Source organism: Cucumis sativus, chromosome 3 (assembly GCF_000004075.3).
Source record: "Cucumis sativus cultivar 9930 chromosome 3, Cucumber_9930_V3, whole genome shotgun sequence".
Lineage (NCBI taxonomy): Eukaryota > Viridiplantae > Streptophyta > Magnoliopsida > Cucurbitales > Cucurbitaceae > Cucumis > Cucumis sativus.
The window spans coordinates 5,213,768-5,231,296 of NC_026657.2; the positions used below are offsets into that span (position 1 = coordinate 5,213,768).

The following is a 17,529-nucleotide window of genomic DNA, read 5'->3' on the forward strand; positions in this document are numbered from 1 at the left end:
ACTATAAATAATTAATAAATTACTAAATCATTTAATGGCTTACCAAATAATCAATGAAATTACTAATACTCAACCCTAGAAATGTTTTCGTCTATTTATATATAATTGTTTAATAGATAGATTGTGATATTTTACTATATTTAAAGTTTTTATTTTTCAAACCATGAACACTAATAATGGAACCTTCCAGCTTTTTCTAAATTAACTTCTTTTCTAAAAAGAAAAACTTCGATAGCAATGTTCCAAAATAATTTACTCCCCAATATTTGAAGTCTCACACACATAGAATATGGGAGCATATAATAAGCATCAAAACACTAATTTTCTTTTACTCTTAATTAATTTGGACCCTATTTTAGAAAAGGTAATTAATTTGGCCCTTAAAAAATTATGTGGTTTTATTTTTATATAAATAAATGTAGTTGTGTAAGTATTGAGGATTATTCCAATTCTATTATTAATTTAGTACATAATTTTGACATGGTGTACTTACCGTTTATATTGACTTTTCAATAAAATTGGAGCATCAAATATTGACCAATAAAATTGTTAGGTTCAATATTTAATAAAGATAAGAAGTTAGATTTAGTTGTTCGGGGTTAATATTTATTAATAAATATATTGTTAATTTTTATTAATAAAGATAAGAAGTTGTATTTGGTTGTTAGTTTTGGTCTTGATCTAAAATTCACCTCGTGGGTCATGTGGTTTATATATTTATGTTGAAGACAGAAGTGGGGTGTGTATGTTGAACAAACATCGACAATTTATGCAAGTTAAGGGAACCTAACAATAAAAGCTATTGTGAAGAGTCTCTTTGAGGGGGAGCCTAGACACTAAGACAAACACAAGGGTGAAGCATGAAATATATGATCTAGGGGAGCCTAGATCAAATGCCTTGTTCACACATCAAGTGGTTTAAGGGGAGCCTAAACGTTTATCTTCTAAGAGTCGTGTAATTCAAGATAGTTGATTCTTAATAAGTTATATACTGGTGATCCTCTTGAATCTTAATAAATTATCTTTCCAATCAAGCTAAAGACCTACCAGCTGATGTAAGTGTAATTACCTAAATAGATTACAACGTTCTGGTGTTCCATTCTGTTCTTTTCGTGACTGTTACTTCAGTTATTAACCTAATTATTGACTTTAATTACCAAGTTAATTGTGTGTTCTTCTTTTCATATATTTCTCACGAGATATGTTTATATGATTCTTGATAGCAAGTTCTATTAATAAACTAGGAAACAACCAAATCAAATTTGTTTTTCTATGCATGTTTGATACTAATTTTTTTACCTCGAGATTTAAAGTGTAAAGTTGAACTATAACCATGGAAATTAAACTTTAGTAAGTTATAGTGTTAGTGTTATTAACAATAATTAGTATCAGTTGATTTATCTCATAACACAAAAGAGACAAGAATATACCTCTAACAATTTAGTTTAAGGTACTTGACATATAGTACAATACAAAATAATATATAAATATGATAAAATTTTGATCATCAAAGTTTGTCGAATAATTAATTTAATTAGATCTTAATAGAAGTCTATCAATGATAAGGTAATAGATTTTGTTGGAATTTGTTAAAAACTTTAATTAATTAATGTTACTTAATCCAATTATCCTAAAATATAAAAAGCATATTTATATATGATTGAGCAAAGATTGAAAGAATGGGAATGGCAAAGTAGTTAACTTAAAAAAGGTTGTGGCATGTGAGTCTAAGGATATAAATTGTGAAGTAATTGATATAAAGGTTGAGGGGCCATACAAAATATGAAAAGGGAATGAGAGTTATGAGTTTTTCTTTTTTGGAAGGAGTGGGACTGCCCATAGTAAATGGAAACATTTCCAATTGTTCATTTGCTCCACCAATACATTTCATTATATTTGTCACAATTCTACCGAAATAAAAATGAATGAAAGACTTAATTTTTATTAATATTATTTGGTAGTAGAATCTATGTGAGATGAAGTATAATGTATTTACCTACATGCCATGTAACAATTCACTATATATCATAATTTATTGATGAATAAGTCGAATGATTGAATGAAATTTTATCGTTTGAAACTCGTAGACCATGCCTATGGCTTATGGCATCCCTTAACACACGGTCATCGTGGACATATCCTTTCCATCCAGGTAGAACGTACATGAATTGCAAATTGAGTGTGTTCATTTTTATTGTGTTCTATAATAATTTTATGCCTAATTGAATTATTGTTTAATTATTTAATAAAAAATATAATTTATGTCTCTACATGTTTGTAATTGAATAATAATATCCATAAAAATGTTATTATATTCTAAATGTCCTCGGTCAATTATTATTATGGAAACAATAATAAATTAAATTAAGATTAGTATGAGTTATAATGGATAATCATAAGAAGATTATATAAGTAGAGACATAAATTATAATCATATTTTCTTATTACAAGAATGTGTGTTATAAATAATCTTAAATAATTGATTGTTTTGATCATTAAACCTAAGATTATCACAGTGTCAAACGCACAAAGATTTAATCTATTATTGTGCAATCTAACTCTATCTTTAACCAGATAATTATAAAGGTTGTACTTGACTACGTTATGAATTATGTAGTGTGAACAATGATTAATCAAGATGGAATATATATCACTCTTGTTATGGAGAGATATCTCTAAGCCCCTCAATTAAGTATGACTGGGGAAATGCAGGATCGTACTATAAATGAATTAGTAAGGGTATTAATATCATTTATTATTTCAATATGCTTATTGATCGAAAAGGCAATTGAATTAGATAAGATGATTTTGTCCATGTGTTATATTCAATTGTAGATATCATGTGATAAAATGATTAAACCAATAATTATATTGGGTTATGTTGGATCACCGACTTAATTTAATATGGGTAGTCATAATGTCTTGCTAGAGACCAATTATGACTTATGGACCATAAAACGAGTTATGGACTCACTGTCATATTAAATTCACCTAACGAGTCACACACAAAAGAACTCGAATTTGTCTTTGGGTTGGGTAATAATAATAAGCCCAATTGGAGAATTGAAAGCTCATTAGGAAATCCTAAACTTATTGAGAAACCCTAGGAAGCCTATAAATAAGAGCTTCGGCGTCCTATTTTACATACAAGTAAAAGACATAAATTTGTTTTACATAGAGAGTATTGAGAGAGTCAAATTTCTCACTTTGTGAGGTTCTAGCAAACTCAAACTCGAGGAGTCGAGTTCTCAGTTTGTGTGTGGATATTGTCAGAGAACACTTATGATTTCGCAACGTTTTGGTGATACGAATTCGGGGGATTATCCGTATCCGATCAAGGCAGTTTGAATTAGGAACATTGACAAGAAGTATATGTTTATTCGTGATTTAATTGTTTATGCACGGTTTGTTTATGTTCTAAAGGATTAGAGAAAAAAATTTATGTTCATTCTGCTGCACCTAACCCTAGTTCGTTTTCCAACATAGTGAACATCTCCAATACATTTGTCACTATCTCATTCTTTCTCGTTTTGTATTTTGGTTTCTCGATTTTCAAAACATGAACCTTATGTTTCTTCCATCGAATACACCTAAAGTACCTTTGTAGATTGCAATTGAACAATAATTGTCAACAATAAAACTTCTTACCTTCAACCAAAGATGATGAAATAACAACTCCTTATCTTAAAACATCTCCATCGAAAATCGGTTGAATTTACAGGAATTCAAACAAGGGTCTTCCAAAAAAGGTTTTTGGCATCAAATAATTAAGGGAATTTTAAACATCCATGAAAACATTTACTATTTGTTCTCTCGATTCCTCACATGGTGCGATAGTATAAAAAAAAATATATTACAACAATTTCCTAAACATCCACATTTTTTGTTCCCTTTAATTGTCCACTCACCTTGAGGATGCTATATAGCGTATGGAACGCTTGTTTATACATACAAAGTTATTTGATGCAAGTGACATTATTTTTCTAAATTAGGGACGACTGCAGATGACTTATCTTGTAAGTCATCCTAATAAAATGATCCTCATACTTGTCCTTTAATCTAAACCTTGGTTAGTATAGACATAAAACAACACATGCTATAAGTATTTCCTGAATTAAGCATGATAATCAAATGTTCACAACAACATATACTCTCCTTCTTTCAAAGGTAAGTTGAGACATATCTACAAACGCATGTAACTAACACATACAAAGAAATAAAAGGAATAAGTATATATGCATATAAAACACACTCATACATTCATGGAAGAGAGGAACAAAATTGCACCGAAACACACAACAGACCACACATGATCAGATTAACAACCAAACAAAATGTAATAATAAATCATGATAGGCATAAAAGTAGAACAATTGGTTTGCGTACTAGTGTGTTCCAAATAGAGGTCTGTTGTAGAACAAATTAAATGGGAAGGCAGCGTGAACCCACTCGAACACAAATGTATTTGCGAAACATGAGGGAGTAGAAGTTCTATAGGGTCAATTACTTACCATTACCATTTGGGTTTATAGTTATCATTTACGTTCCTGTGTGGTCTATATCGATATAGTTTAAATTATACGAATGCAAAATGTATTGTTTTCGTTCGAGTTGACATTTACAACCGTTCATGATTGTTACATTATTGTTTGGTTTATGGATTCTATTTACCGCAATTAATGAACTTTTATTAGATGCACTCCTTGTAATCATTTCCTGCTAGCCCATTCATTCAGCAAATTAAATATGTGTGTGGTTAATGGAGTAATTATCAAGCGGTAACTACACCACACGGCTTTATGTGGACATGTTGACTCACAATTTATTGTTCTTGTTCACGACATCGATAACCCAAATGATAATGCAATTTGTAAAGTTCAATTAAATATTGTTAGAAATTCAATAGGCATTCATCTACCTACTACACTCAACACATGCACTCTTTCGGAGTGTATGTACAGACAACGAGATGAAGTGTCTCTCACGCCATCCCCATCCCATCCCCTACCCCAACAATGAATCTCTCGCACCTTCTTTAGAAATGAAGGATAGTTCACATGCAAGTGTGAACAAGCTTCTCCATAAGAGGCCTCCCTTTCATCTGTCAATGGCAACCCTCCACTATCAACCAATGTTGGGAAAAAGTTTCATATGATAGATGAAGCATTGATGAAAGGGAAAACAATGAAGAAAAAGATGAAGACTGCCTGGACTGCACTGGTGATCATCCAGTGGTATGAACTAGGGTCGTCTTTTCTTCTTCTTCCTTATTTGTTTGGTTTGAGATAGCCACCACCGGCGAGGGAAACTTCTTTTAGAACTTTTTAGAACTTTTTTCTAAAATATATTGACCTGATAAACTATTCTAAAGAATGTGGTTTGACCAAAACTAGTTTTGGATTCCACCCCTTCTTTATATATATATTACTCGTGGGTTTCATATTTTCTTTTTTCATTATCTATATTAATGGAACCTACCCCTTTTCTTTTTATTATATATATATTAAATATTTCAATTATAAAAATACATTTATTTATTAAAATTAATATCTTTTGAGTTTTAGTTTATTATTTTAATTTATTTATTTGTATATATATATTAAATTTTTCAATATTAAATATTAATTTTTTTTTATTAAATTTATATTTATTAATTTAATTAGATTATTTCTCGATTAAAATTATACATTTTTTCAATTTCCAATTTTTTAAAATGACACATACACTAACAAAAATATATATGTAAAAAATATTAAACAAATTAAAATGATTAATGGTAATAATAATAATGGAGAGAGGTTGAATATCTCAATATTCAATATTTAATTTTTAATATTCATTTTTTCTCATTAAATTCACATCTTCTAGTTTAAATTTATTATTTTTGGATCCAAATCATACATGTATATTTTTTTTATTTCTCAATTTTTTTTAAAAGAAAACACATATATGAAGAAAATATGTTACTAACAAATATATTAAACAAATTAAAATGGTAATAATTTTAATTGAAAAAAGTTAAAGCTTACTAAAAAATAATTGAAGGTATCACTGCACATTGCTCATGTGGTGACGTGGGTAATTGAATAAAAAAATTAATGTTTATGAAAAAGAAAAAAAACAAGAATCGTGAAATAATTTAAAGTGATTGATGAAAATAATGGTTCGATTTCAAATTAAATTTAGAAAACCTAACCTAACCAAATTGGGGTATAGGTTCCGAAAATTCAATAAGAATGAAATCAAAGATATAGTGTGATTTTGTTTAAAATAAATTAATTTTCTTTTTCTAAAATAATAGAAATAAATAAAATGAGATATTGTCTAATATAAATTTTTCCCTAAAATGATAGGTTTTATTTTCAATTTTTTATAAAAGTTTTTTTTTAAAAAAATTGATTATTATATTATTACAAAATTTTTACTTTTAAAAAAAATTAAAACCTTATTCATTGTTACTATTACTATTCTTTAAAAGATAAAAAAATATGTAGGCTAAAAATAGGTGGCTAAACATTGATAAAATATAAATGTAAGAAGGTAAGAGTTAGATGAGATAATAAAATGTATTGTTTATCAAACTAAAATGTAGTAGAATTTTGTTTAATTTAATTTTGAGTAACATACTTTGTGAATATGTGTTTTTTTAATAAAATAAAAATTAAAAAAAATACGTATAATTTTGATTAAGAAATAATAAATAAGGAAATGTGAATTTAATAAGAAATTTAAATATTAATATTTAATATATATATATATATATAAATAAATAAATAAAGCAAAAATAAATTAAAATTGAAAAGATAATAATTTTAATACGTAAATATATTTTTATAATTGAAATATTGAATATATTTATAATGAAAAAGAAAAGGTGCAGAGTCTACTAATATAAAAATAATGAAAAAAAGAAAGCATGAGACCCACAAGTAATATATATGTATATATAATAAAAGATAAAGAGACTTATTTTTGTCGATGGTTTTGGTCCAAATCCATTTTAAGAATAGTTTCTTAAAATCACTATATTTTAGAACAAAATTTATTTTCTAAAAAGAAAAACGTACTTTTAAAATTTATTAATATATTTTTTCTTTATTATTATGTCATTGTTTTTATATCTTTTTTACTCTTTCCATTCGTTCAATCTAGCTCGCTATAATGAGAAAAATAAATCAACTGAGTAGTAATAAACATGCCTCGAATTAATCTCATGCATAGTAATTTATATAAACTTGTCGATACGTCTATGCCAGCACAAAAAATATGACTAATAATACATATAAACTTCCCTTTCAAAAATTTTAAAAAAGATTCACACAAACTTATCGGTAAAATGTTTGTTTCCACCAACACTAAAACAAAAACTGTCATGTAAATAGTATATATTTAGTTGTTCACTCTTAAAAAAGATTCACACAAACTTATCGGTAAACATGACTCAAACTCATAAAAATCTCCAAAACTACCATGGTTTGACAAAAGTAACATTTATTATGGTACATGCATTATTGGTTAAATCAATTCATCCACCAACTTTAGTTGAATTATCCTTTAACTTTATTTAAGACTAAACTTTATATTTGAACTATCCTTAACATTTTATTTAAAAGTGAATAGCTAAATATATACTACTTATTTTTTAGTACAACAATAGATGGTAGAATAATCTAATTCACACAAATATTACCTTATTAGTGCATTCGAATGTCAATAATCTGAAAGTAGAATAATCTAATTCACAAACATCATGTTATTAGTACATTCAAATGTCAATTGAGCTAAACTCTTGTTTCTTGTTAAATAGATAATATTATTAAAGTTAAGAGGTAAAACATTTTTTTCTTTTTTGAAAAGGTCCTTTTTATGTATAACTTGTTGATGAGAGGATTTAAATTTGGAACCTTTAAGAACAAACATATGTTAGTTAAGTTAAAGCTTATGTTGACAAAATATTATAATTTAAACGTACGAATTTACCAAGTTTTAAAATTTTGAAAAGTATTGAGACTAATTAAAATTTATGTATTAGAATTGAAAATAACACCAAATATTTATTGTAAATCTGAAAGGTGGTCTTAAATTAGTTGGAAGAATGAATTTTTCCAAATTGTAATAAATGGATTTTAGACCATAGGAAAAACACATCTCCATCAAAGATATGTTCCTTATCAACTTAATCAAATGTCTTTCTAACAAAGAGTATATTCTATCAAATTAGGTATGCATATGTACCTTAATGTGTTAAATTAAACAAGAGTTCGATTGTACTCCATCTTTTAACTATATTTAAACATCAATCCAAAAATATCCTCAAGTTTTGTTTTACTTCATAATTGTCTTTGTTGTATTTAAAAATAAAAAATAAAAACAATTAATACCTATAGTTAGACATTTTGATTTAGTTCATCTTCTCCTAAATCTAAAAGAATATTAAAAGAAATGTTAAAGCCATGCTTCTATTCTAAAATTGTTGTTAATTCACTAATGAGTTGGATTAGTAAATTAAGTGAATTAAAAACTTATGAATTAGGAAGGAGTAGGTGTAAAAGTAGTAGAATATGAATTGAATGAAGAGGGCGATGAATAGAAAAATTGACAAGTTATCTTTGAAGGAGAAATTTGAAAATTTTCTTAGTCCTTAAGTCATATTGGGGTTTATTGCTTAGGCAATAAAAGCTCTGTTGTTGCAGTTTAATTGAAATAATTGTGACAGAAAGCACTATGTGCAATGGACACGTTTATGGTTAGTGATTGTGAAGCTAATTCAATTTTAATATGTTCACATTAAATATTTGACAAATTTATATTTATATGAAGAGTGCCTAAATTACCTGTATAATCTATATAAATTAAACGTTTAGGTTTTGATCAAGTAGGTTTTCTTGCAGGAAATTTTAGATACAGATGACTAACTGACATTAATCTAACTTGATCAGAAATTGCACCCTAACACCAAGATGAGTTTGAGAGAAAAAGTGGTTAATTAGGCAAAGGTGAACACACACACTCAACTATATGACCAAGGTTAGTCTAGCAAAATGTCTTATGATGGTCAATACCTCGACATAGTTTGATTGGAAGATGATTTTGATTTGAGGTCATGTTTACTCTATGTGAAATGTAATTCAATCATGATAATATCTAAAAGTAGAGCCAAATATTTTGTTATGTTTGTTATCGATTTTCTATTTTCCATAGTCATAATCGTGCTTGAAAATTACATAGAAAACCTACCACCTTTTCCATTATCGATACAGATATTGTTATTGCAATCTAACCAGAATTATGAATTGGTTGCATGTGTACTTTTACCCCTACCAATACCATTACAGTTATTATTTACTAAAAAAAATTGTGGAAAGGTAAAGATAAATATGACAGATTTATAGATTTATAATATTAAGTAAATGTATTAAAAACAATTTAATCATCATGTGTAATTTAATAGAATATAATTATAGTCTTAAATTTCCATATGACATGTGAACATTTTTATCCAATACACTTTTAGTTTAATTATAATAATATTTTTTAAAATATACTTTCTCACGCTTTTTTCCATGCAAAATTATTTTATCTACTTATTAAACTTATTAATAGTTATATATGAAGTTTGTAGTTAAATTTATGAAATGAACAACCTAAATTAACAAAGATTTAATCATATCACGTATCCATTTCTATAAAATATGTTATAATATAAAATTGCAGAACACATGCATCTCGACTACTAATAAACTAATTTGTATAAATTAGTAGAAGGTACAATTTGAACTATATTTTTAAAAAATGATATTTCGTGTATCTAACATATATGTCCAGAAACAATAGTAAAAAAAGATAAACATAATATATTGATATAATCTATATCTTAAACATAAACTATAATAAGACAAACTAAAAATAGTCTGGATCTCAACATAAACTATAGTAACTCAAACTATAATAGTTTCTCCCTAAACACAAATTATAATAATACTGGAATATTCCAAATACTCCTAAATACAAACCATAATAATTCAGGTACTATTACAATACAGGGGGTGTAATAGTGTTGTTCAAACACTCCTATTTTTGGAAGAGCCTCTATTTTATTTTGGTTGTTATGACGTGGCAAATCACAACCTATTCGTCAATGATCAAAAAGAAAAATTGAAAAAGAAAAAGCTTTTGGAGTTTGAGATAAGCTTTCTTTCTACGGATGAGGCGCGCCAAAGGCCTCTGTGGAGCTACCAACTTCCTTTCATGGCGTTCCCTTTGTCTTCCCCCGTCGTCTCTCGCCGCTTTTCTCTCTCATCTCCCCTTCACATTACCAAACACACATTTCTTCATTCCAATTCCATTTTTCGATTTACCCATTCCTCCCGAACCTCGGTTCTCCCCAAACTCTCTTCCAACTCCCATAACCACTCTTCACTGGTTGGTTCTGCTTTCACTCTACAACTCTTCAATTCCTCTTTTATTTCACAATGTGGCTTCAATTTTCCCCTTCAATTGCTTCTACGCAACGTCTCTAGATTTCTCTTTTCTTTCGGTGACCTGTGTTCCTTAACTTGATGACAATTTCTTCTCTTGGACTTATCTTATACTTTACGAATCAAAAATGATAGAAATGTACTGAATGTGCCACCTCCAATGATATTTTGAAGTCCAACTTGGTGTTCTTCATTTGTTAGTAAGCTTATACTTGGTTTATCTAGGTTGTAATGGTTGACTGGTTAATGTATTTGGCCTACTCCTGGGAGTATGATTCTAAAGACTGTTTCTGGATGTGCATTTTGTGGCTAGAGGGAGATTTAACACTTTCTATGCTAAGCCGATTAAGAGATTGTCGTTTTCATTAGTTATGTTGTTTTGAATTTCTGAATAGAATTTCAGTCGTGCAGGGACTAGAGGACCAGCATAACTTTCTCCAACAGTTATGCATTTCACCTTTTGAACTTGGAAAGAGGGAAATTAGGAAATTGATTGCTGTGCTCCTGATATGTATTCAAATTTCTTCCCCACTGCCCCTGCTGAATTGGGACTTTCAATCTATTCACCCTGCAATGGCAGTACTCTATTCGCCAGACACCAAGGTTCCAAGGACAGGAGAACTTGCATTAAGGAGAGCAATTCCTGCAAACACAAGCATGAAGGCAATACAGGTTGCTGCTAAGATTCTAGTATGAACTATTTTTTTATGGTGATCATTAATTTTATCAAGCAGACTGTTTTTCCATCTAGGACTCTTTAGAAGAGATATCATATTTGCTAAGGATTCCACAAAGAAAACCTTATGGAACCATGGAGGGTAATGTGAAGAAAGCTCTCAAGGTAACATACAATACTGTGCTTCTTCATTGATGTAACATACAATACTGTGCTTCTTCATTGATGTAGTACATATGGTAAAAATTGAATCAGAAAACTAATCAGTGGTAAAATAGGGTCATTCTGTTAGACCCCCGATTCTGCACACAAATAAAAGAAGGGGTAAAAAGGGGAATGCACAGTACCAAGGAGAGAATAGCGCCTGAGGGCTCACTGTGAAGTGTGAAGGGAGTATAAATTGGGAATGTTTTTGGGGATTGGGTTTCTTAGGTATTGATTTTGGTTAAAAGTTGTTGGTCCTTTCGGATATTCCAGCCTTCTCGAAGGAGCTGAGTTATTTTTATTGAATTCCTGTTGCTTTTATTTCTTGTATTTCTGTTAATGGTTGGCTGTTAAACATTTTATTTTGATATCAATATATTGAGGTGAGTACTGTCTCTGTTTTCGCCCTTGTTGAGGTTTTTCTGAGTTTCAGATTTAGAATCTTAACACATTCTTTCCTTGACCATTGGGTTATGTTGTTTATTTTTGTTTGTGTTTGTCTTTCTCGTTTGACTATATTCAGTAGTTGGGACATTGACATATTATAAACTTCTAATTTGACTTATTTTTGTTTGCCTAATTTCAGCTGGCAGTTGATGAGAAGGACTTGATCTTAGGAAGTATACCATCAGAGTCGAAGGAAAAAGGTTTAGCAATATACACAACTCTAATTGAAGGCAAGGTACACAAAAGCATCGCTCCATTTGACTTGGGAACCTGGTGTACATCATCTATTGCAATATTGATTGAAATTAAAGAAGAAGATAACAAGCCTTTGATTTATGAAGTATGGTTGAAACATATATAAGATACTTATGATATTTATAGGCCTCAAAATGGTGTTTGTTCTTTCAAAACAAGAGAATAGATAATGAAACAGACATGCATCGTCATTAATGTTTTTTCATTCTTTTAAAGCAGCAAGTGCTTCAATAATGCTTGATAAGTCATCACATTGTATCATACTAATGAGTTTAACCTCTAGTCTGTATGAATGTGTGTTGTAGTGTTTAATGCTTATTGAAGACATTACTCTGCATAAAATGAAATGTCAATGCTTCATAAAATTTGATCATGGCGATTGTAACTTTTTTTCGTCTGTCTCTCTAGCAGTCCAATTCTTTGTAGGTCATTTCTTGAAGTCTTGTAATATCTTTGGTTTGATAAATGTGTCCTTCAGCTTACTGTCCTGGTAAACAGTACGTTGTGGGGGTGATTTTATGGCTAGATAGTAAGTAGAATAGTAGTTAGGAATTAAAGTTGCGAAATATTGCTATTGAGACCTCATTTAAACTTTTTATCCCATTATTTTATTTTTCATCTGTGCATTTATCCATTTCTCCTTTCATGTAATCTCTCATGCTTAGGTTTTGGTTGATTTTATTGGGCAGTTCAGAAACTAGATGAACAATGTAACATTTCTTTGGTTTTCAGGGTGGACTGCAAACTCTCCTCCAAAGCATTAAGGATAATGACCCTGATAAAGTATCTGTAGGACTTGCATCATCACTTGATACTGTTGCAGAGTTGGAGTTGTTACAGGTTGGCATATTAAACTACTTAAAAGGACTACCCACTGCTTGACTTTGGAAAAATGTTGCTTTATACTTGGTTGAGATGTTGGAATTGCATTTAATTTTTTCATCCTGAGCTTATGTTTTTTATTTATTTATATTGCAATACGCTTCATACTCTATTTTTCCTTGACATTTTTATCTCACAGGCTCCTGGATTGTCATTTTTATTGCCTGCTCAATACTCGAAGTATCCAAGGTCAGTAATTGTTTGGATGGCTCCTTCGCACCCTTCCTTTCTTATCACTCTGACTGTTCAGGTCTAAGGATTAGTTTGAAACACATGACACAGATGTTAACCTGAAGAAACATTCGAGTATTCTAGTTTAGCAATTAAACCACATATTTTTATTCAGTACATGAAGGTGCATGTGATGGGACAAATAGAGAGGAGAAAGAGAAACTAAGAATATGGGCGCTGTGGCTCAACTATTTTTCAAAATTCTACTCTTGAACACTAAACTAGTTTATTCATCATAAGCCTTTGTGTCTCGGTATCCATCCCTAAACCAACTTTGTTAGATTCTGTGTCACAATGGCAACACTAGTATTGCTATATTCCTAATAGTTCTGCTATCCTTGTTAGGATATTGTTATTCATAATGCATCTATCTAAGGTCGACTAATCTCTAAACCAAACCTTGATATGCTGAATACTTCATAGTGAATTGATTTATGATTTGCCTCCGTATTTACATCTATGACTTTTTTGTTAGTGTTACCTTCATATTTACAAAGAAAATAAGATTATGATAGAATCCGAATATATTGAAATATAAAAGATAATAGAAATACAAGATAAACCAAGTGATTCAAGGTGCTTGGACCCTTCCAATCTTGAGAACTACTCTCAAGCCCTAATTCACTCACTACAATATTGCCTATCTTCTCCATTCCCACTCCCTCTATTTATAATCAACAAGTATAACTAACAATCCAACTAAATACTATTATGCTCTTAATACCCTAATAACCCATAATACAAATCCAATCAGGTTAGCTTTTGGAGCTAAATACGCATTTTGGATAAATAGATTTATTCGAATATGACCTCAGACTATTGAATTCTTAAACATGAGATTATGCTTCATATGACATATGCTACCTAACAATTGAGGTTGATTCATTATAGAAATGTATTGAACGTTTTCCACGAGTCTTGAGAGTCAAATATCAATGTCTCGTAGTGATTTGTAGGTTGACAGGGAGAGGAATCGTTGAATTTACCATTCAGAAAGGAGATGGTTCATCTTTTTCCCCACAAGCAGGTGGTGAATCTAGCAGTACAGCCACAATTCAGGTTTGTTAAACCATGATTAGTTTGGACATCATTGGTGCTTTTCAGAAAAAAGTATATATTTAATTCATAAGTTGTACTTTTTATCGTTGGTGCTGTTCAGAAAAAGTATATATTTAATTCACAAGATGTACTTTCTATCGTTAACATGACCTTGTTGGTCTTGAGTCTTGACTAGTGATCATCGATATTCCACATAAAGACAGTTACAGGATGAGGTGATACTGATATTATCATCCTCGTTTCTAGGTTGTTGTGGATGGATACTCAGCACCACTCACTGCAGGGAATTTTGCAAAACTGGTAAGGTCAGCCCCACTTAAGCTTAATTGAAGGGTGTTCTTACTCTGCTCTTAAATTTTCATAGATAACTTTGGTACTATACAAATGTCACGAGTAATGTAACAAGTTGATCGAGAACTTTACGATTAGCATAAAAAATACTGATTGTGCATGGAAATTCAAATATGGCTGCATTTCAGGTAATTGATGGAGCTTATGATGGATCAAAACTCAGCTCTACTAGTCAAGCTATTCTTTCTGAAAATAGTCAGGATAAGAATAAAGGCTATAACATTCCCTTGGAAATAAAGCCATCAGGACAATTCGAACCCTTATACCGAACAACCCTCAGTGTGCAGGTGTTTCCTGTTCTTATTATCAACTTAATATTTATGTGAGAAAACTTTTCTGTATCGTATTATCTTACATTATTTCTCCTACATGGAAGGATGGAGAATTGCCGGTTTTACCTCTGTCTGTGTATGGAGCAGTTGCAATGGCACATAACGAAGATTCAGAGGAATATTCTTCACCACATCAATTCTTCTTCTATCTGTATGATAAAAGAAATGTAAGTTTGATACTTCATTTTGTGTGTGTATATATTTCAAGTAGTTGCTTATTGAAATTGATAACAAGTCTGCTTTATGATGATGCAATTCATGTTGTAGTCTGGCTTGGGAGGACTATCCTTTGATGAAGGGCAGTTTTCAGTTTTTGGGTAAAAGTTTGACCTCTAAAACCTTCTGTTCACCTTTTGAAGTTTCATTAATCTCTATATTTTCTTGTGACTCTGGTAGATACACAACCGTTGGAAGAGACATACTTCCTCAGATCAAAACTGGAGACATAATTCGATCTGCGAAACTTGTCGAAGGTCAAGATCGCCTCGTTCTACCAAATGAGAATTGATTCTCTGGTTGTTAACAAATCTAGATCTACCAATTGATTCTGTACATTTCTTACTTGTTCATTTGTATTTGTTGGTAAAATTTTGTTGCTCGTGGTATCTAACTTGTACCATTATGTAACTTCGTATTTCCATTCATATTTATTGAATATTGCAAACAGTTGGGCTTCGTTGGACCTGTGGATGAAGCGAAAGTAGTCTTTTTCTTTCATTGAAAAATATAGTGAAAGAAGAAAACAAAAATGTAGCAAAGAAGTTGTATCAAATTTCAACTCCAGCCCTTCTTTTTTGCTTACTCCTAGGAGGTTTGGAAATGTTTAAAAAGTTGTAATTTTATCCCTGAATTTTCCTAAACGTTTTGGGGTTACTTTCTCAGCAGACTTTTGAATAAGAATTAAGACTTGAAACAGTACACTCATAAAATGTTTCAATGTCGATATTTGACATCTATTTCTTAGGTGTCTTCAGTTTTGGTGGGACAAAATCTCTTACTTTTACACCGGAATAAGTAGAAAAACAACAAAATCATTGTGCAAAATCATTGTGGAAAACTCGTAATGGGGAGAAAAACCATGGACAAGAAAAAAATGTACTACGTGAAAATTTGTAAGTTTAATTAGACTCAACACACTAAATTTTAGAGTAATTCTAACATAGACATTTGTAAACAAAGGAGGTGGATTCCTTTTACGGGTTTGGAATCACCCACCTTTCTACAAAATAACTCGATGTGGAACAACTGCACTTTTAATATTTTACTAAAAAAATTCAACAAATTTAACTTTTCAAGTATTTAATCTTGGGGAAAAAAATAAGTATGGAAAAAGTTGGTTTGTGAAATTGTTAAAATATCTTTTGAAAAAATGAGCTTATAAATCAAGTTAATTTGAGAGAACATTTGGAAATCAATTTTTAGAAAAATTATTTTTTAGGTGCTACAATGTCTCGTTAATTAGCATAGTACATAAAATTACTAAAATATCCTTGCTAGCCTCTACCTCACTTCATCTATGTGTTGCTTTGCTACCTCCACTCTTTACTATGAACTCCAATACCAACACACCCATAGTGATCATGGGATCACAACCAACTCTAATAACCAACTGCATTGACTCTCCCGAATGAGAAACTTTTAACAACTAATTCTCATAACCAATTAGATCAATCATGTTCTAAAATACAACTTTTGTTGGTCAATGTTTTATAGAAATTTATCGTTAATGGAAACACTTATAGTACATAGTAAACCTATAGTTAAGTATATTTTTAAATTGGAATCAAACACAATGTTTTATCAAAGGGTTGAAAAATGATTCTTAAAATGACATTTGTTTTTTCCAAAGTTAATCCACCTTAAATTATTGCATACTAGAGGTGTGGAATTCGCTGCAGCTTAATCTTTTCTTGCATAAATATTATAAATGTTTTATATTACCTAAGATTTGCTATGGTCTAAAAAAAATTATTTACCAAATATAGCAAAAAAAGATTAATATATTTTTAAAATAGTTTTAATATTGGTTATTTTTCAAAATGCACCCAAATATGTGGGTTTTAAAAATGGAAATTGTATCATAACTTATGGAGAGGTTAAGACTACATGTCGTTTTCACTTTTCATCTAAGAGTTCTTGTCGAAGTTCGTGGGCCATTTAGTTTTGGGCCACAATGGCCCACTTGTGGAGGAATTTGTGAGCTTAGATTCTGAATCAGAGATTTTTGCGCCAATCACTTTGTGGCCGAAAATTTGACCATTTCCATGTCCTCAATATATACTTTTTATTTTCAAATATTTGTGAGGTATCAAAAATTATATAAATAAATATATGTGTGTGTGAGAAATCCTTTTATAAAAATGATAGCGGATGGCTCAAATGAATGAATTGATAACTCGTAAAAATATAAGTAATAGTGACATTTTATTTAGAATAATGGAGTAGAATTGTGTGAAAAGTGAGAGAATACGTGATAAATTCCATGAAAAAATGAACTATACAATCCAAAAGTTACAAAAGACAAATATGCCCGTTTATTATAGATTTTTCTTCTCTTAACGTAGAACTTTGATTAAAAAAAAAACTAAGCAAAATGAAGAACTGTATTAGACGA

The 17,529-nt window shown here is 30.0% G+C and overlaps 1 protein-coding gene across 2 annotated transcripts; it reads left to right on the forward strand.

Annotated features, from left to right (window-relative positions):
* The first annotated feature begins 10,119 nt into the window (after nt 1–10,119).
* Nucleotides 10,120–15,775, forward strand: LOC101205375 (peptidyl-prolyl cis-trans isomerase CYP37, chloroplastic). Of its 2 annotated transcripts, none has more exons than XM_004149241.3 (12): nt 10,120–10,422; nt 10,890–11,150; nt 11,230–11,319; nt 11,945–12,040; nt 12,793–12,900; nt 13,082–13,131; nt 14,130–14,232; nt 14,479–14,532; nt 14,712–14,870; nt 14,960–15,082; nt 15,183–15,232; nt 15,312–15,775. In XM_004149241.3, exons 1-12 carry the CDS (start codon nt 10,249–10,251, stop codon nt 15,421–15,423), a joined length of 1,380 nt encoding a protein of 459 aa, XP_004149289.1. In that variant the 5' UTR covers nt 10,120–10,248; the 3' UTR covers nt 15,424–15,775. The 2 variants fall into 2 exon arrangements, with proteins under 2 accessions (XP_004149289.1, XP_031739446.1); XM_031883586.1 differs by having other exon boundaries at nt 10,283–10,422; nt 10,882–11,150.
* The last annotated feature ends 1,754 nt before the right edge of the window (nt 15,776–17,529 follow it).